General features: G+C 49.3%; 1 protein-coding gene across 5 annotated transcripts in view; it reads left to right on the forward strand.

Moving 5' to 3' along the window:
• The window catches only part of CHST11 (carbohydrate sulfotransferase 11), a 264,068-nt gene that overhangs the window by 111,934 nt on the left and 131,259 nt on the right, over positions 1-20,875 (forward strand). For 3 of the 5 annotated variants that reach the window (XM_049626208.1, XM_049626209.1, XM_049626210.1), the window contains exons 2-3: positions 13,153-13,238; positions 18,610-18,738. In XM_049626208.1, the coding sequence (XP_049482165.1) occupies positions 13,153-13,238; positions 18,610-18,738 (215 nt within the window). The remainder of the gene's footprint in view (positions 1-13,152; positions 13,239-18,609; positions 18,739-20,875) is intronic. The other 2 variants (XM_049626211.1, XM_049626212.1) reach the window with 1 other exon arrangement.

Here is a 20,875-nt window from a genome sequence, read left to right on the forward strand (position 1 = left end):
AGCTGTCCTGCCCGTGCTGTCTCTCTTGTTTTATTTAAGGGAACATAAAACATCATTTATAAGGGCTTTCCTAGGTGAACTGCCAATTTCAATTCCTTGAACTCTGTTTTTCCACAGGGTCTTATGTTTCTCAACAGTAAAATTTGTCCACTCCTGTCGGGTTTTCGGGAACGGAATGGGGCTGGGGGTTGGTTCTCCTTCACCCCAGACGCTCAGATTCCCCACCTTCTGTTACTGGGAGGGTTTTCATGTCATTGAAAGTGACAGTTGTGTACAGAAAAAGCTTCTAGAAAAACAAGGCTGCAAGTCTAGGATGCTAGCCTTTAAGTTAAGAATCTGACTCTCCTCGGATGTGGAGAAAAAGGGTCTCTTTTGCACGGCTGCTGGAAATGCAGACTGGTGCAGTCGCTCTGGAAAACAGTATGGAGCTTCCTCAAAAAATCAAAAAAAGAACTACCCTACGACCCAACAATTGCACTACTAGGTATTTATCCAAGGGATACAGGTGTGCTGTTTTGAAGGGACACGTGTACCCCATGTTTATAGCAGCACTAATGACAATAGCCAAAGTATGGAAAGAGCCCAAATGTCCATCGATGGATGAATGGATAAAGATGTGGTATATATAGACAATGGAGTATTCCTCGGCAATCAAAAAGAATGAAATCTTGCCATTTGCAACTACGTGGTTGGAACTAGAGGGTATTATGCTAACCGAAATTAGTCAGAGAAAGACAAATATCATAGGACTTCACTCATATGAGGAGTTTAAGACACAGAACAGATGACCATAAGGGAAGGGAAGCAAAAATAATATAAAAACAGGGAGGGGGACAAAACAGAAGAAGTTCTCTTAAATATGGAGAACAGAGGGCTGCTGGACGGGTTGTGGGGGTGGGGATGGGCTAAATGGGGAAGGGGCATTAAGGAATCTACTGAAATCATTGTTGCACTATAAGCTAACTAACTTGGATTTAAATTTAAAGACAAAAAAAAAAAAAAAAAGAATCTGACTCTCCTTAAAAGTCTGGTAAATTTTCACGGCTACATTCAGGGTAGCCTTTGATTAATATTTGATTCTTTAACAAGCTTAACCTGCTTTTCACATTTTAAATTGCATTTAAAATTTAATATATTTAATGTCTTCTTGGAGTACTTCAGTTGCCTGATTAACAAACAAGGACTTAGATAGAGTACAGATCTAATACCTCAAATTTAGGAGTATGTTGACTAAATTAATGTTTTTAAAAATGCCCCAAGAGTATGTGTAAACCAGATTTCAACTTAAAATCTCAAGTCTGGGGCGCCTGGGTGGCTCAGTCGGTTAAGCATCTGACTCTTGGTTTCGGGTCAGGTCATGATCTCACAGTTTCGTAAGTTCAAGCCCCACATCGGGTTCTGTGCTGGCGGTGCGGAGCCTGCTTGAGATACTCTGTCTCCCTTGTTCACTCTGTCTCTCTCTCTCTCTCTCAAAATAAATAAATAAATAAACTTAAAAAAAAAAAAACCCTACAGATTTCTAAAAAAAAAAAAAAAATCTCAAGTCAAATGAATTGTTCAACTAAACCTTTCATGCTGGGATTCCAAAGTAGATCTCCTACTCAAATAGGTTAAAATCTTGAAAATATTAATCTTCTGGATTTTCCTCCTAAACATTTCTATACTTTTTTTTGAAAAAATAGCCTTATTGAGATAGCATTGACATATAAAATTCACCTAGTCTGAGTGTAGAATTCAGTGAAGTTTAGTATGTTTCCAGAGTTATACAACCATCACCACAATCTAATTTGAGAATATTTCCGTTACCCTAAAGTGGAACCTTTAGGTTCATTTACCGTCGTTCGCCATCCCGCCCAGGCCTTAGGTGGCCACTAGTCTACTTTCTGTGTCTGTATATTGTCCTGTTGTGGACATTTTCTGTATTTAATTTGAAATCATGCTGGGTTTTTAAGGAAACGGTCTTGCTCTCTCCATTTGGGGGGCGTCTTCTCCAGCAGCTTTTTGGGGCACTGCCTCAGTGGCCTGGAATTTCTTCATAAGCGGGAGCTGAGCAGCCCAGCCTGTGAGTAGGGGGCTCTCGGAACCCATCACCCACACTCATCACTGAGGCCTGATTCAGAGGCCTCTGTGCAGGAGCCAAATCCCAGCAGGTAGTTTCACGCCACTCTTCTTCCTTGCCGGGCTCCGAGACCTGGTTAAGGCGTGAGCTGACGGCAGACCTCCCTGCTGGGTTGGCGCTCATCAGCCATGCTCCTGTGGCCACCTGCGGTCCCCACAGCGCCCGCTCGGAGGCCCCCAGCCAGCACGCTCCCCCAGAAGCCTCAGGGGCCCCTTTAGGTTCACACTTCACGTCTGAGCAGGATGTCTCAGGCGTGCCCGTGTTTGGGAACAGGCATTATTCCCAGCAGCCGAAAGGTGGAAACAACTCGAGTGTCCATTGACGGATGACTGGATATGTCAAAGATGGTTTATGCACACGGTGAAATATTACCCAGCCTTAAAAAGGAGATTTTGACTTCTGCTACAATATGGGTGAACCTTGAAGACATTGTACTAAGTGAAATACTGTACGATTCCACTTGTGTGAAGTACTTAGAATCGTTAAATTCGGGGACAGAAAATAGAACAGTGGTTGCCAGGGGCTGGAAGGAGAGGGGGATGGGGAGTTGGTGTTTGAAGGGTCCAGAGTTTCACTTTGGGATGAGAAAATAAAGTTCTGGAGACGGTTGGTGGCGACGGTTACACAGCCATGTGAATGTACGTCATGCTACTTAACTGCACACCTAAAAACGGCTAAACTGGCAAATTTTCCGTTGTGTATATTTTAGCACAACTTAAAAACATTGGCAGAACCCCGTTTGTGGTGTTCTGTGCCTCAAAGATGGTTTCCAGGGGCTCCCTCTTGACTACAGAGTCACATGAATGTTTTCCCGGTCTAGCCTCAAATCCTTTCTGGAAGGAGTTAGGTGTCAACAAGGAAATGAAGATGCCTCAGCCTCGCCAGCACGCCCTTTGCGGCGAGGCTCCACCCGGTCCTTGTAAGGACCTTCCCTGTGACACCCTGCACCCAGGCCCCTGAACTCACTGGCCCCGGTTTCCCCCTCCTCTTCTCCAGATCGCCCCGCAGGTGCACCGTCTGTATGTGCTGTGTCTCCAAAGCCTTCTGAGATCTGAATCCCTTGGGGGTGCTCATTCTCCTCTTCTCTTTCTGGGGGAGCCTGATTCAGAGGGGCTGTGGAGATAGGCCTTTTTTTACGAGTACCTCAGATGACTCTTAGCAGGCAGGTTTTGAAGACATGGGACTAGGGTAACTAACTGTGTTTCAAAAATGGTCTCGTTTCTCATCTTTTGGGAAAAGAGCTCAAATTCAGTCATTCATGTGTTCATTCATTCATTCATTCATCCAGGCGCTGAAGTTAGGCACCTTTTAGGTAACTGAGGATATTGTGGTAGATAAGACAATCCGGGTCTCTCCTCTCAAGCTCTGAGTCTTGTGGCAGCAATGGGCAGTGGCCAACAAAGCATTTAAAATAGAAAGTCTTGGGGTGCCTGGGTGGCTCAGTCCATTAAGCGTCTGGCTCTTGATTTAGGCTCAGGTCACGATCTCATGGTAATGAGATCAAGCCCTGTGTCGGGATCTGTGCTGACAGTGTAGAGCCTGCTTGGGATTTTCTCTCTCTCCCTCTCTCTCTCTCTCTCTCTCTCTCTCTCTGCCCCTCCCCGGTTCGTGCTCTCTCTACCCCTCACAAAATAAATAAACTTAAAAATAAAATAGGGGCACCTGGGTGGCTCAGTCGGTTAAGCGTCCAACTCTTGGTTTTGGCTCAGGTCACATGATCTCATGGTGTTGTGAGTTCAAGCCCCGCATCAAGCTCTGCCCTTGCAGCACCGAGCCTGCCTGGGATTGTCTCCTCGCTCTCTGCCCCTCCCCCACTCGCGCTGTCTCTGTCTCTCTGAAAATAAATAAAAATAAATACTATTTTATTAAAAAAAAAAAAAGTCAAAAGACAATAGGTGCCTTGAAGAAGGATAAAAAACAAACCAGAGGGGAGACCGTGAGAAAGAAGAGACAGACCGTTTTAGGTAGTGTGGTGGCAGGTGGGGGGCTCTCCGGGGAGCCGATAACGTGAGCAAGACCAGAGGGAAGAATATTACAGGTGAGGGAACAGTGAGCGCACAGGGTCTAATGAGTTGGTACAAGTACTAAAAAAAATAGAAGAGAATAGAAAATACCAGTTCATCACATGTAAGCTGGGGCAAAAGGACAGGAGACAGAAGGTCTCTAGCTTTGTGACCTTGAACGAATCACTTATGCTCCTGGACGCCCATTTCTCCACCTGTGGAATGGGGCTGTGGACAGGGTGGGTTCCGCTGGATTGGGGTTTCTTAACGTTTCAGTGCCTGGCACCTCCTCTCCTCACCTCTTCCATGCTGTCTTGGGGTGGGCTATGTAAACACTACTGTCCAGAAAGATCTTTTTAAAAAAAATTTTTTTTAAACGCTTATTCATTTTTGAGAGACAGAGCATGAGCAGGGAAGGGGCAGAGAGAGAGGGAGACACAGGATCCGAAGCAGGCTCCGGGCTCCCAGCTGTCAGCACAGAGCCAGATGCGGGGCTCGAACCCATGAACTGTGAGATCGTGGCCTGAGCTGAAGTCGGGCGCTTAACCGACTGAGCCCCCCAGGCGCCCCAGAAAGATCATTTTTGAGAGTTGCATCCTGCCATTTGTCTTGCTTACTCGGAATCAAATTTGAGGGTACTTTTCTCCAACCATATTTACCCCTTCCCTTTGCTCGTGTGGAAGCCATTGAGCCAGATGGCCTCCAAAGGCTCTTCTTGTCCAAGATGCGCCTGATTCTGCATTAACCTGTCTGGTACAGCTGGTTTGCACTTGGGCAGGGACTCTGTGCTTTTTGGAAGTGGGCACAACGCTCTGCTCTGGGGAAAATTTTGCAGATGGGCCAGAATCACCCAAAAGAGGGCGTGCGTTGAGTGCAGCGGCCCTCGGTTTTGGTCAATATGTTTGATGGCTCAGTTCTTTCCCTGGCAGGTCAATGTTGTAGGGGATATGGTATGTTCTTCAAAGCTGAGTATCTCCGTGGAAGGTTTGTGTGACAGTAAATCTCCTGGCTCCCAGATGAAGCTGTGACTTTTCTCTTCCAGAGTTATATGGAATGCTTTCACCTAATTCTTGGATTTATACCCTTGACCTCCATCTGCCAAAAGTTTAATTCACTTTAGTTCTGCCAACACCTCCACAGGCTGGGCATCAGGAGGTCTGTGGAGCTTACGGTAGGGAAAGGAGACCGACACGGGAATTAGCGATCATAAGGGTTCTGATGATTTCCAAATCAAATAAAACCCAAATCCGTCAGTGTTCTTTAGTGGTTGCTAGTGGGGTCTCCAATGAGGAAAAACAGATCTGAAATGGAATTCCATGGCTCTGGGTTATTGCAGGGACTGTGAGAAGGTGGGTAAAGGAAGTTGGAAAACTGAAGTTTGGTAATAGAGCATTAATGTTAGCTCAGGTCGAACCCCCGTGTCCTGGGGCTTCCGCCTGTGTTTGGGGACTCCTGAAAAGCTGCCTGTAAATACAAGTGTGCTGAATGTTTTGTAAAGCCCCCGAAGCCTGGTTGGTTGGAGGGCCCTGGGTCAATATTCAGGGTTGTCTTTTTCTTGGCCTCCTCCAGCTCCAGCCTCTACAAGCTCTAATAAGGCTCATTTCACAGGAGTCGGGGAGAAGCTACAGACGTGCGTACATAGAATGGATGGTTTGAATCCCAGTTCTGCTGCTCACAAAGCTGTGCCATCGGGTGAATTCTTCCACCCCTCCGAGCCTCAGTTTGTCTTTGACATGGGTGTGATACCACCGCCCTCCAGGGTAGTGGTGAGGAGGAGGGGTGAGACGGTAATAAAGGCTAGCTCTCCTGAGTGCTTGTAGAACTCGCTGACGGCACACCCCAGTTCCACTGGAACGGATCGTACTAATTTTGCCTTGTGTTTTTGTTTGTTTTAGTTCCTTTAACGAAGAAAGCCAAATAACTAAATACTTTTGAGGATGCATGTCAGCTAACACACTTTGAACTTCTCTTTGTTCTTCTGCTGGTAGTAAGCGGCCTGGCCTGGTGCCCTTTAACAGAAACAGTGTCTTTGGTCAAACCCTCAGATCACTTGACCTGTTGTTTTAGCTCATTCATTTGACGCAAATGTGCTGAGTACCTGTTACGCGCTAAGCACCTAGTTGGGCAGAGGGCATGGGGAGGGGGGCCAACGAGAGGACCGTGGGGCTGGGCTGCCAGGGACTCAGAGGTGAGGGATGAGCTGGCCAAGGGTAGGGCAGGCCTGGCTCTTCTTTTCCAGCCCTGCAGTGGGAACGTCGGCTCTCCTGTCCCCTGACTGGGCCACGCTTTCTCCTCTGAAAATGAGGGGGAGTGGTCAGAACGCCTCCGACTCCAGACACGAGTTTTGATTCTTAATTCTTTGGCAGGAGCAAACGGGGAACGCAAAAACCTGAGCCCATCTGGACTTGCGAAATGTGTTGAACACACACTGGATGCAAAGAGCCTCAGATTCCTTGAGATAAAACGAAATCTCCCAGAGATAGAAATTCCCGAGTGTTTGAGACAAGTTTGATGTGTTAGCTACAGACGCCGTGTTTGTGAGGACTTACGTACCTCTGTTTCCTTCTCAGCTTTATGGGAACTACTTGGGATTGAGCCAGTTCTAAGCCAGTCTGTGATGTCCAAGAATCCTGGGAGCTTTAGTAGCTTATCCTGCTCCTCCCCACCCTTCCCCTTTGTTTTCTTTTCTCTTCCTCTTTCCTCTGGTCCTCAAATTCCTTCCAGAAATCTGGGCAGAACAACTAATTCGGGTTCTGATGTTAGTGTGTGACTCAAAGCAGGGTTGTTGGTTTTTTTTTTTTTTTTTCCTTCATGCTTTAAAAGGAGAGTGGTGGTCCAAAGGAGATGCTGAACTCTAAAAGAATATGAGTGCTCCCGGGAGGCCAGGTTCACGGGTGCCTCTGGGAGAGGGTTGGGTTCCTTCCACTCTGATTCCCTCCCTGTGGCATTTCAGGCCCTGGGTCACTGTGACAAGAGGGCTTTGTTCCGGCAACTGCCGGTGTGGCCCATGCCCCACCCCCCCCACCCCCCACCCCCACCCCCCCAGGGCTGGAGACTACCAGTTCTGCTTCCATATCAGAGTTTGATTTTTTTTGGGGGGGGTGGGGGGGTTCCGATTTTTGTATTATTAATTATTCTTTGTAGATGGTATTTCTTCATTTGCGAAACCTCTTCATTTCAACTAGAAGGCCAGCCTTTGGTGGTGGGTTGTAAACTGGGCAGAAATTGATAAGAAATAGATCTCAAAGCCAGGTGTTGCTTTTTCCTTCCCAAACCCTTCTGGGCCTACACTTTCCTCTCCTCCTTTTCTGTTACTGCGTGGCTGCCCTCTGGGCCCTCTGTCTATACCTCCTGCCCCTTCCACCTGACCGCCCCACCCCCAGCACCTCTCTAGGGCTCATTTAACCCGAGGTTCTCCAGGGAGTCTTCCCATTGCCCTGTGCTTAGATGTCAGGAATTTAGAGACCACCTGGTTTTACCTCTGCATCTCACCAAGGAGAAATCTGAGTGTCCGGGGGGACTTGGTTCAAAGTGAGGCTCTTGTTTGGTGGCAAAGAGAGCCAGCTGTAGGATCCAGGCCTGTGACTTTTCACATGGATACTACGGACCGGGCTTGGATACTACGGACCAGGCTGCTTTACATTTTCCTTTAATTTCCAAAACCATCCTAGGATGTAGGCACTATTACTGCTGTCTAGTTGCGTTTCAGAGATTAAGAAGTTGACTGAAGGGGGTGTGATGAGCATCTACTCTTGATTTTGGCTCAAGCCATGATCCCAGAGTCGTGGGATCAAGCCCCGTATCCAGGTCGGCACCGAGCATGGAGCCTGCTTAAGATTCTTTCTTTCTCTCTCTCTCTCTCTCTCTCTCTCTCTCTCTCTCTCTCCCTCTCTCTCTCCCTCTCCCTCCCTCTCTCTTCCTCTCTCTCCCTCTCTCTCTCTCTCTCCCCCTCTTCCTTTCCCTCTCCCTCTCCCCCTCCACCCCCCACTCATGCTGTACCTCTCTCTCTAAAATAACAGTAATAAAAAGAAGTTGACTGAAGGCCCAAAGGCTGGTTAATAGTGAAACCAAGATTTGAATCTAAAGGGTGCTACTCGGTGCCTGTGACTCTCTTGGTTTCAGCCTGGAGAAAGTCCGGAGCTCCAGGAATCTCCTCAGTCCCAGGCAGGTCAGGATGGTCACTCACTGTAGCTCCAGCCTGGTGACCTCCACAGAGAGGGGGAGAGCTGTGACATAGTGGCCTTTCGGGGCAGGCTGTGGGGTCCTGCCGTTACAAAGCAGATGGCCTGTCTTTATATAAGAATGCCTTCCTCCGAGATTACTGGGGGTCACTCTCGCTTCTCCCAGCTTGATGCCCTTGACCTAGACACGCCCCCATTCCAGCGTCGCTTTGACGGATGGCCTGGACGGTACTCAGGCACAGCATGATTTTGTGCATTTGGGGAAGACACGTCTGTAACCGCATTGCTGCACCCTCAGAGCGTGGTGTAGGTGAGGGATCGTGCTCAGGCTGTTAGCAAAACCAGATTTGGAGAGCGAAGTCAGTTGGGTGTTGGAGCTGATTTGTCCGCGGGAGGGGAGTGGAGGCCCGTGTGGATCTGGGTGATTTAGTACGAAGCGCCTCACTTTGGACGTTGGCGGGAGGGGGAGCACAGATTCTGCGGTGGCGGTGGCGGCTCCAAGGGTGTGGGCGTGGTCTGCCGTCTTGAGGGACAGCATGGCACAGTGGTGAAGACCACCATTTCTGGAAGCAGGCCTGGGTTTGAATTTGCCATTTGTTGTGCCATTTGCTGGCTGTGTGATCTTGGGCAAGTTACTTAACCTCTCTGGGCTTCAGTTGCCTCAACTGTAAAATGGGAATGAATGATATTATTATCATTCGTTATTTCTAACTTCTGGGGTTTTTATGAGAAGTACATGAAGCAATGTGAGAAAAAGCCTTAGCGTGGTGTCAGGCATCAGGCACATGATAAATTCTCAATAAATAGTAGTTGTCATGATTATTATTATTAACTCTTGCTGTACTTTATGAGACCTGACTTCTGGCCCTGGGTCTGCTGCTTAGCTACCCTGGGGAGGTTAGGCAAGTGTATCAACTCTGACTGTTTTTCTGTAAACTGATGGAGTTTGACTCTAATCCCCGGGCATCCCACCTATCTCCAGTTTTCTGAAATGGATCAAAAATGAGTTCCCACCCAGGGCCCCACAGCCTTTCGGTTTGATGTCATCCGACTGGAATTAACAATCCAGCAGCTCCTTTCCACCCCCCAGACACAGGCAAGGTCAGGGAATGGATGAGGCGGGCTCTGTTCCTTTGTTGTGAGCCAACTTTCTGCCACCTGCTGTCGCTTTACTGTGAGTGGAGTGTCCACTTGAGAACAACGTGCTCTTCATCAGAGTAGAATAAACACAGGAGCTTGATTCTGATTTTGGCTTCATTTATGTATCTTGGACTACGTCCTGGGTCCAAGAAATTGTTCCGTAAATTAAGCCAATTAGATTCTTACAAAACAGGTTTGCATTTCGTTCATTAGAGTTTAGAAAGGAAAAAAAGCAAGTGTTGTAGCTAAATAAAACTTGCGGTGGTGGGTGGGTGGCGGAAGGCCACTGTTAAATGTCCTCGGGGATTCCTTTCTTAGGGCTTTTGATCACTAGACCTTTTATTTAAAAAAAAAAAAAATTGCTGATGCTACTGGTGGTTTCTTCCTTGTGGAGCAGAAAAAGGCTGTCTGGTGCTTATAAAGGAAGCCTTACGGGGCACCTGGGTGGCTCAGGCGGTTACGCGTCTCGATTTCAGCTCCGGTCACAGTCTCACAGTCGTGGGATCTGGGATTGAGCCCCACCTCGGGCTCTGCACTGACAGCACAGAGCCTGCTTGGGATTCTCTCTCTCCCTCTCTCTCTGCCCCTCCCCTGCTCTTTCTCTCTCTCTCTCTCTCTCAAAATAAATAAATATATTTTTAAAAGGAAGCCTTTAATCCTAGCTCATTTATAAGCTTTTTTGAGTACCTACTGTGTGCCAAGCACCGGGGAAAAATGTGAATGAGGTGGAGAGGGTCTCTACCCCCGTGCCCACGCCTGGCATATCATACGTAGGTGCTTGAGAAAAGTGTGTTGGATGAATGGAGTGTACTAATAACTGTTAGTTAATAGTCTGGCCCTCATATCACATCACCGCAATGACTCCTGTGACACCAGATTACATTTTAGATCGCCTGTCCTAGAAGTGGCCAGCCAACCCAGTCTTGGGCCAGGTCAGGAGGAAACTTGGCACTTGACCATCAGCCCAGCATGGCAGCAGCTGAGAGCATGGGCTGCCTGTGTCAGAAGCCAGTCTTCACCTCATCCTAGTCACAAGACCTGGGCAAGTTACCTACCCCTGCCTCAGTTACTCCTACCCATAAAATGGGGACAGCGGTGGTACCCACCCTGTGAGACTTCTGTGCAGATTTATGTGTGAACTGCTCGGCACACCGTGAGGGTTCTCCAAACTGTGGTTGCCACTATCTGTGAGTGTCAGTCGCTCAGCCTTCTCTGATGCCACTTTTCCTAAGACACACGTGGGATAAACATACTTACCACTTGTTTGCCTAATTGCCAACCCTTCCTTTGTGTCCCAGCCACGCAGTAGGTCCCCACTGCTATCATTTGGATGTGAAGAGCCTAGCAGTCAGGTTTGAGTCTTGGCAGGGCAACTTTCCGCCTCCATGGTCTTGACCTTGGTCAAGTTGCTGAAGTCAAGAGAGGCTCAGAGAGGTTAGTACTTCCTTCTCTGTGGGAAGGATTACACTTAACCAAGTGCCTAGCACACAATGAGCACTCACTCCATAAATAGTGAGACTGTTGTCATTCGCGCAAAAGGCACACAAAGCCCCTTTGGCTTTTGTGGCCTGGCGTGCCAAAGCCAAAGCTGATTCACGGGGCGTCCAACGAAGCCCGCACGGCCAGGGCTGGAGGAGGCCCCGAGGACAGACGGCCTTGGGAAAGGGCCCGTGTTGCGGGCCCCACACGGTCAAAGCGTTTTAAAGGCCTTGTATTAGAAAAATAAACTAATTAAATAATACTGCCCCCCATAAAAGCTGACTTTTAATGGACTCCACGGTGGGGTTCTCACCGCGGCGGTCTGCAGCCCCAGTCTCGGTGAGCCTGTCTGCCGCCATGGGGAGAGTTTAATCTCGCACGGCGTGAGCATAATTTTACAAGTTTTATGGCTGTTTTTTCTCTTCCAAAGTGTTGCTATGTCATTGTGCACCGAGGGCAACTTGCGTGCATTTAACAGTTTACCTCGTTTGGGGTGGAAATGAAAAATGAAGCAATAAATTAAAGAAAAACACAACGTGGATTTTTTTTCCCCCTTCTTGTCGAGGCAGCCGTGGAGGAACAAAGAGGCAGTGTTTGCCCCGCACAGCCCAGTCAAATCCTAACAGCTTTTATGTATGGACACTAGCGCGCATATCGCCTCCCCGGAGAGGGCCGTGGGGCTCGGGGAGCGTTGGGGGGCTGGTTCCACGGACCCCAGCGATACCTGGGACCTTTCTCCAGGGCAGAGGTCAGCAAACTGCAGCCCTCGGGCCGGAGCCAGTCCAGCGCCTGTTTCTGTGACACGGTTGAAAAAAACATCAAAAGAAGAATAATACTTCCTGACACGTGAAAATTACCGGGAATTCAGGCTTCGGCCTCCATAAATGGAGGGGCGTTGACACGCAGCCACGCCCGCCCCTTGTGTGTTGCCTGCGGCTGGCGCAATGCTGAGGCACTGCCTGCCCTTTACGGGAAGAGTTTGCTGACCCCGCTCTAGGAAGGGGGTAAAGGAGAAGGGGACAGAAAATGCAGCTTCCGCTTTCCTGGAGTCGATGGTTTGCGCTGAGGGTGTCCACGTGGCTCAAAGTCCAAGAGGTGCCTGAGAAAGAGTGGATTCACCTGGAGAACTCCCAGAAGTAATCGGCTACCCATCCAGGCTGCCTGCTCCGGGGAACATCATGCAGCCCACTTCGCTGCTGCACACAGCGGTGACTTCTTTAGGCTTGTGGATGGGTCCGCTTTCCTGGTCCTTCCCATGCCCCAGCCATGTCGTTCCACAAAGAAAATTGCCTCCTGCAGGAGAAGAAAACGGTCGTTCGCTCATTCATTCGTTCCTCCCTCCCCCACGCCGCCCTCCCTTCAACAAATAATTATCAACAGGTGACTAGGTGTTAGACTCTGCGAGAGACTGCCCGGAACAGGAAGAATGAAAAAAGAAAGTTCTTTTCCCCTGAAAATTAGTTCTTGGGGCGGGCGCCTGGCTGGTTCAGTCGGCAGAGCGCGTGACTCTTGACCTCGGGGTTGGGAGTTGGAGCCCCACGTTCGTGTAGAGGTTACTTAAAAATGAAATCTTAAAAAGAAATGGGTCGTGGTGTCCTCAGTGCCATTGGTTTTTGAGGAGTTCTTTTAATTCTGCCTCTTTGATTAATTTTAAGTCCACCTCTGTTTAGAACCATAAACCCATGTCCTTTCTTCCTCGACCTGATACTTTCATTAAAGATAATCTAACTTACAAGAGGCTTTGGGGTGACCGGGTGTCTGACTTAGCCCGTGGGAAGAGCCCTCCGGGGGAAGGCGCTGCAGCCTGCGCAGGAGACCAGGGCCAGGTGCTCGGGGACCAGGAATAAGAGGCTGTAATGGATCATTGAGGGAGAAGGCTGTGGAATTTGAAATCTACCAAGCCTGGTGCTGCTGGCTGGAACTGTCTTGTAACAACTTTATGCTGCCTTTTGTAAGTAGCTTCATTATAGGGAGTTTTAGAGGCCTGTCCTCTTTTCTTAAAAACTTGCTGGGAAGAAATGTTGAGCATTATTTATGTCCTCTGGGTGTGGAGAGGTGCCTGAATACTGGGGCAGACATGCCTTTGGATAAAGGAACAACAGCTTTGCCAGAAACTGGTTCTCTGTCCTCCTTTCCTACGTGCTTCTTCTTCCCCCACCTCTGTGCCTTTTTCTTTGTCAGACAAGCCTTTGTTGCTCATTTCTGATGAGCCTTCACTTTCTTTCCTCAGTCATGCGGAGGAACCCCTTTGGTGTGGACATCTGCTGCCGTAAGGGGTCTCGAAGCCCCCTGCAGGAGCTCTACAACCCAACCCAGGTAAGCCCTGGAAACTTTCTCGCTTGTTCGATTTGGTCTCCGTGCGTCGATCTCTGGAGGGGAGGTGGTGAGAGGGGGAGGGAGAACGATAAACTTCAAAATTTGGTTCTTGAGGGATTTGAAACTTCCTTCTACTGCCTGGCATTTTAGCTTCGGTGGTTGCTTTCTTGGTCACCCTTTCTCTGTATAATGGCTCTGAAGTTCTAGCAAGAAGGATTCAGAATTCCAGAAATGCCCTGGTGTAGTGCTGGACTGAGCTTTCAGACAGACCTGCTCAGGTTAGAGATTCTCGACAGTCACGGGTGCCAGCAGCGGGACTCTGAAACTGTAGAGCCGCAGGGGCTGGGCGGTCTCTCCCTTAGCACCCCCAAAGAAAGTTCACGCGTGGATGAACCTGCCACCCTGCTCCCACGCCGGTTTATTAAAGTCCAAGATGCCCCCAAGAATTCCACCTCACTGCACCAGTTTACCAAGATTCAATTTTGTGGGGGTGCTTTTTGTTAAGTCACCTCATGATAAATTATTTGAGTTTGATCATGAAGAGTTTTTCTGTGAGCAAAATAAGCTCCACCCCAGGAAGTGTGTCTCGTGGAAAGCTAGGAGCAAAGGGAGGAGGTCTGGTCGCCATGGCGATGGCCTCCGTGGTGTGTGGGTCTTGATGTGGAGACCATAAGGCTGGTTCTCTTTTGGGAACGTTAATTAGCAATTGATGCCAGGAAATAGTAAACAACTAGTGGCCTATGATCTGACCTTTGATTGCTGTTAAAAAAGAAAAAAAAATGCACTGCTTTAGCCATAGCCTCTGTGCTTTATTTTGCATCAAATTCTTAATTCAGTATTTCTGTGGACTGAGGTGCTTGGTAGAGGAAGATAATACCTGGGCCTCAAAGGTACTGAAATCCCTGAAGTCTTGCAAAGGGCACCTTGTGATCCCACACATCTTCCTTGTCTCTCACTTGCACTCCCTTCTGGAAAAATGGACTCCCGAGTTTGTACATCACGGGTGGCCTAACCAGGTGAATTCACTCCCCCGTCAGCCCCGAGGCTTTGGAGTTCTACTATGAAGAGGCTGGATTAGCTAGGTCATTGCAAACTCAGATTGCCTGAGGCTTCCTTAATGGGCTCCCTGGTGACTTAGAGGGAATTTGATATTTGGGTGTTGTTTGGTGCCCAGATAATCTGATTATTATAGGCAAGTCTCCTGGCATGTTCACACACCTGTCCTTAGGAAGAGGCGGAATCGGCCTTGACAAAGGATAGGAATTCTGGAAATCCATGTTGAAAACAGCACACGCTGCTGAGATGCAGACCATTCCTATCTTTTTGTCGACAGGCTCTGTTCTCAGATCCTTTTCCCTTTCAAAATACAACTGCTGAAGCACCGCTATTTTCCTGAGGAAATTTCTATGGGCAGCATATGGTGTCGTGGGAAGAGCTTATTTCTGAAGCAGACACCCCTCTGGACAGGAAGCGCGTGGACCGGGTCTATGCTGTGTCCTGTTGTATCCCCAGCCCCTAACACAGGGCCTGACCTATAGAATGTGCCCCCAAATATCTGCGAATGAGAAAATCAAAGTCTAGGTTCAAATCCCTACCTCACCTCCAACTGGTTGTGCAGCTCGAGTACGTGATGAGTCCATTTCTCTGGAATGTTGGGAGGCCGAAATAACCCTGCTGTGTCAGGGGCTATGTAAACATCATTCATCATTATCCTGGTCGTGAGGGTGGTTTCCATACTGGAAGGCTTGACTTCAGAGTCAGACGTGGGTCCAAAGCCTGGTTTATTCATTTCCTAGCTACGTGAGTGTGGGCAAGACACTTGGCCCCTCTGAAGTTGCTTTCTCTCGTTTATAACATGGTGCTAAGAGTACCTGCCTTGCAGGTTTGCATGAGAGGATATATTTTGCTCTGTGCCTCCTTTGGAGTTTGTTCCTTCCTGGATTCATTCACTCGTTACCCCAGGGTTGGCTCCAGTTGACTGAACAGGAGACCCTGCTTAGTCCCTTTGTCAACCCACCAAAGGAGAGATAACTTTCCTGGGTGGAGGTCATCTCTTCCTTCTGGTGGTGTTTTGAGTATTGTCTGGGTGAGAAGCTCATTTAGCGGTAGCCTAGGGCCTGGGAGGGAAGATGGGGTTGGAGAGGCCGCCCTGGGAACCATGCTCGAGGCTGGAGGTGGGTGAGTCACCTCCAGCAGGAATGTCGTGGGCAAGCTGTCTGGCCCCCTTCTCTGACAACCAGGAAAATGTCCCTGCAGGAAGATCTCCCCGTTTCCTCGGGATGTTACCCGGGATGTTTTTTCTTAGGCTGGTTTCCTTTACAAGCTGCAATTATGTTCCATTCCCACGCAAATACAGTCAGGGGCGCTTTTCGGAGACACTGTCTTGTTGATCCTTTGGGCTGCTGTGGGCGGGGCGTTGAGAGGAGGGAGCAGGCGCCCCCGATGAGGTTAGTTCCATGTCCACAAGACATTTACAAACTTTGCACCCGATTGGGCATGGTCGTGGCTTCTCGCGTTTCCCCACCAGTCAAGCTGTTGAAGCCGCTAAGCCTGGACTGATATTATCACGGAGGCAGATGACAAACCCTGAAGTTGCTAGAAACCAAACTGCTCCTGGAGATGCCTTTTCCCCCGTTTTATGCCGCCTGGTTATTTGGGTTTGCTAGATGATGGTGAAAACAGGAACCGTTCATTGTAGATGGGAAACCAGGGTTGTAGTAAGAAGGCAGCATCTTAGTTACATGTATCGGTGCCGTGGACCAGATGGTATGTAGATGCTTATCAACATCTCATCAAATGTTCATAATAAACCCCAAACTAGGCATAACACCTCCATTTCACGTATGGGAGAGCTGAGGCCAAGAAGGTTCTACAACTTGCAGAGGGTCACAGCTAGCAAGAAGCCGAGTAAAGATTTAAACCCAGGATGAAGCACAAATCCATTTATCTCCACGCTCCAGTCACTGTCGCCAGCAAAGTTCCCTTGGCAGGAATTGCCCCATCTCCCCTCTAAAACAACAGCAGGATCACACCCAGATTTTTATGGGACAAAGACTTAAAGGCGCCCTTGGGAAAATTGGCCATCATCTGATTTGTCGTGTCCAGGGTTTTCTTATTTTAGTGCCTCCCAAATCCCTAACCGTTAAAACAACAATTGGTTAAAAAAAAAAGTTGATATTCTTAGCAAAACTGCACTCTGATGTCTTATAATTTTCCTGGTCTGTGCTGTCTCCCTGGCCCCAAAATAAAATGTAATTGCTGATCAGATCAGCTGGCGTGAAGTCACTGAAAGTTCAGGAGTTGCCAACTGCATATTTGTGGGCCGAGCACATCTGTGGGCCGGCCCGGCTCAGCTCACATCGCAGGGCAGAGCTAAGTGGTCAGCCATTAATAGGGCATAATTGCCCCCAAATGTCAGCGGGAGTGAGACAGCCTGTCCCTTCTGCCTCGCCCACCTCCTGGTCCTCTCGAGGGCTCCCTGAGATGTTCACAGCAGCACTCATGTGGTTCGGCCCTGCCCTGCCCGGTGCTTTCTTTAGCCTTTATCCTCGCTCTGTGATTACCACGTTCCGAGAAGACAGATGCGCAGCCCAGGGGCTGACCAGGAATTCGTAAACACAGAGTCTAGAAGGCTTGCAGGAATGCACCAGATGCAACTGTCTGCGGGCATTCCTAAGGCTGTGTGAGGGCCAGTCCGTGTGTGAGGGATCCAGCTGGGTTCTGGGTGAACTGCTTGAGGAAAAAAGGATCTAACAGGAAGAGGGGAAAAAAGCTTCCGGGGATGCCAGGCGTTGGCAAGATCCCTGAGGCCACTCCTGAGTTCTGTGTTGTTTGATGGCCCCTTGTGCGTCCAGTCTTCAGTGTGCTAAAGTGAATTTACCTGTCTATAAGGTAGGCTCCAGGACAAAGGATGGAAAGAGGGAGAGAAGGCAGGAGGGGAGGCAGAAAGGAAGAAAAGTTACTATTCATTGAAAGTATCACACTATACTGCACTACACTATTCGAGGCATTTCCATACATATCTCGTTGTTTCTAGGTTGAACCCCATTTTTCAGATAAGTTAACTGAGGTTCAGTTGACTGAGCAATTTGCCAAGGTCACAAAGCCCCTAAATAGGGTAGGGCCAGGCCCATCTGACCTAGCGAGATTGTGGGAGGATGAGAGCCTCTCACGTTCTCTTTTCCAGGTGGAAAAAATGCTTCCTTGAGGTTCCCTTTCTTAGTGACCCAAGCTGAGATGGGTGTGCTCAGGACAGCTGTAAAAGTCCCAAAGTTGGGGGCCAAGGCTTGTGGGGTGCTATGGAAGGCATAGTAGATTTCCAATAAACAATTGAAGTTTTGTTTTTTGCTTCCTGAACCTGATATTTGGAGAGGCCTTTGTCTCTGGGCCGGAGCCAGGCTAAGCAGGAATCGCCCTCAGGAGCTCTGCCATGGGAGAGATTGGGAAGTTGGGGTCTTTAAGTTTAGATTGATAAAAGCTTGAATTATCCCAGGGGGTCGGGAGGGGGAGCTGTTCTAGCACCCACCTGAATAGCTTTCTCAGCAACACTTGCCCAACACTGTTTCTTCTGCACACGTGTATGGGGTGAACAGAGCGAAAGGACATGGGGAGGAGAGGCACGGAGGTAACAGACATGATACGTGCTGTACGATAGAAGCTTTTCAGTTATGGGAGAATCAGAAGTGAGTCATCAACCCTTCAAAGTACGGGGCAAGTGGGAGGCTTTGTAGAGGGGGTGGCGGTTGAACTAGGTCTTTGAAGACGTGTCAGACTTCACCCGACAGAGAAGAGGGCAGCATCACAGAGAGGAGGAACAGCAGGAGTGGGGGCCCCAGGAGGGCCCGTCTGTGGCACATTCAGAGAACGGTGAGGGGTTTGCAGCTGGAGTGAGGAGCTGCTGGGAGCCGGCTGAGAGAAGGTGGGAAGGGCAGCGTGGTGCCGGCTGGATGAGGCTTGCCCACCCGGGTGGTGGGTGTAGTCTTCACCCACCAGTAGGATGGCTGGTCCCAAGGAGCCCACAGGAGATCGTGTACGACCGACCAGCCGGCTGCCGCTTCCGAGTCAAGCCGCTTGTGAACCGCGGGCTCCTCTGAGGCAGAGCACGGCCTCGTCTACAAAATGGGCTGGTTCTGGGGTTCTCAGCCCTGGCTGCACGTCAGGACCGCTCAGGGAGTTTTGACGAAATGGCCGGTGCCCAGGCCTCACCCAGACATTCTGATTTTACCTGTGGGTCCGGGATAGGGCTGGGGCATCGGTGGTCTTCAGAGTTCCCGGTGATTCTGACGGGCTGCAGAGTTCAGAAGCACTGGAGTGGCAGGCCCATAGCGGTCCCTCCAGTTCAAAACTCTTCGATTCTTTGATTCTCCTATAGCCCGTTCCGGGAAAAGCGCTTCAGAGCCTCCGCACCGAGGCGGCTCCCTGTCGTTTGTTACAAAGGCCCTGTGTCCGTGCTCAGCACTCAGCCTCACGGAGATCACATGCCCTCGTGCTCCATTGGCAGGTTGGTGAGTCGAGGCCCTGAGTGTTGGAGACCCCGCGCCGGGTGGACAAACCCAGGAGGCGGGGCCCCCAGGCAGGGACTTGGGAGGACCCTGTGTAAGGGACACTCGAGCCACTCGGCTCTGGACCCCGTGAGGAGGAGAACGCAGACTTGTTCCGTGCCGGGCATCGGATGGGCCCTTCAGAAGGAGCAGCCCCAGTGTTGGCTTCCCAGTGAAGGAGCCAACGGGAGAGGCTCTCTGCCCTCCACACTGTTGGTTAAGATTGGTGCTAATAACGGTCAGACACACTGGAGAAGGCAAGAAAGAACAGACATCGTACAGCCGCCAACTCTGGGCAATTAATCCCTTCATTACCAACCACCTGGTAAATGACGAGTCCATCTAATTATCTTGTTTTGACCCAACAGCTGTCTACCAGCCAAAGAGGGATTAATTGATTTAGTTGTGGACTGGCTCCTTATGCAAAGATATTACTTACTGTCAGTCTAGCAGAACGGCAGCTGGCTGGCAAAGATGAACTATTACGTGAACTTGATCTTGCACACAGGGCTTGGGAGAATGCTTCATTATTAATTGCAAATTACAATAGACGAGCGAGCCCGTTGCAAACACCAGGGACAGCGAGCCGCCTCCTTCACCATGGCCGGTGGCTCCATTAGTTTTGAACCGGGGAAGGCGCCCTGGTCAGATTTCCAGTCAAGCCAGGACAGATGGGGACTCTAGAGTCAGACACGATTTGGGTCAGAGGAGAGAATGGGTTGCGTGAAGGAAATGGGGGATCCCAGCCCAGGTTGGCCTCCCAGCATTGGCCTCCCAGCATTGGTTTCTTTATCCGTAAAATAGGAGCACAATACAGTCTTTCAAGTTTATGAGATTCAAAATCATGTATACCAAGCACCTAAGACAGTACCGAGAAAGACTTGGTGTTCATCAGTAGCCAACAGCGGGCCGAGTTGAATTAGGCGACCTGGGACTTTTCTTAGGGGGTCTGGGCCACGCTGGGCCCCTGTGCTGCAGGCTCAGAGACTTTGCAGATGTACACTTGGAATTTTGTTGAAAAACAGTAAGACAGACGATTTCCTCTTGCCCGGAAGCTACTAGCTGTTCATGGTGAGCACTTCCTAAAAAGTTTGACGACTGTGGCTGGTTGACTCTGTTATTAAGAAGCCGGGTGTAGTGACTGATGAGGCCGTGGGTGCTTCCGCGCGTGGATGTGACATGTGCGTGAGTGTGTGTGCCTGGACAGTCAGCCCACGGAACGCGGCGGATACAGCCGTTAAGTTTAGAGACCTCCTCCGCTAATGTTGATCATCCCCCAGTCCCTGGCGAGGTGCTTCAGTAATAATAGCTATGAAATAGGATCCCCCTCTCTGTGCGCTGTAAATGTGATGCTGCTGAGCGAATGGCTTCATCCGCATTTCACTCGGCCTGCATTTAGAGGCAGTTGCTTTGTTTCAGAGAGCCTAATTTGACCCAATATATTCAAATCTAGAGCGTGAGCTCCGTGCCCTAATGGGGTTCTTCTGTGTCAGTCTGTGTGAGTACAGTCTGGCCCATTTCCACCAGAGAAGGGCATCCGAGTGGCAAAATGACCCCCGGCAATTTCCAGATGGTAACACAGCTGTAAAATCTGCCATTTTCGGAAAGTTATTTCCTAAATTACCCCCAATTATAGGAGGCCTCTACATAATGTGATTTTTCTGTAAATGACACAACTCAGGTAGCTTCTCAGCCAATTGGATTTGAACCGTGTCGGATGCGTAGGGCTGAAACTAAGCCCTGGCTTGTTCTCAGATTCTCTGTAGGAGAGACCTGGGTGGGGGTGGGCGATACCACCTGCCCCCCATCCCCATCCTCCTCTCTTCCCGAAAGTGAAGTTGGCCTGCAGATCTGGTGGGGAGCAAGGTCTCCGCCCCGTCTTCACCACTAATTACCGTGAAATCGCAGGCAAACAGTTGAAGCCTTTCCAGCCCTGGAGACTTTGTAAAGAAGGAACAAAATACCAACAGTTCAGTTATCAAAGATTAAATCAGAAAGTACAGAGAAAGTTCTGGACTCGTGGCAAGCTGTTCAATCAATGCTGATTTCTTTTTCTTTTCTTTTCTTTTCTTTTCTTTTCTTTTCTTTTCTTTTCTT

Source organism: Panthera uncia, chromosome B4 (genome assembly GCF_023721935.1).
Source record: "Panthera uncia isolate 11264 chromosome B4, Puncia_PCG_1.0, whole genome shotgun sequence".
NCBI classification, from domain to species: domain Eukaryota; kingdom Metazoa; phylum Chordata; class Mammalia; order Carnivora; family Felidae; genus Panthera; species Panthera uncia.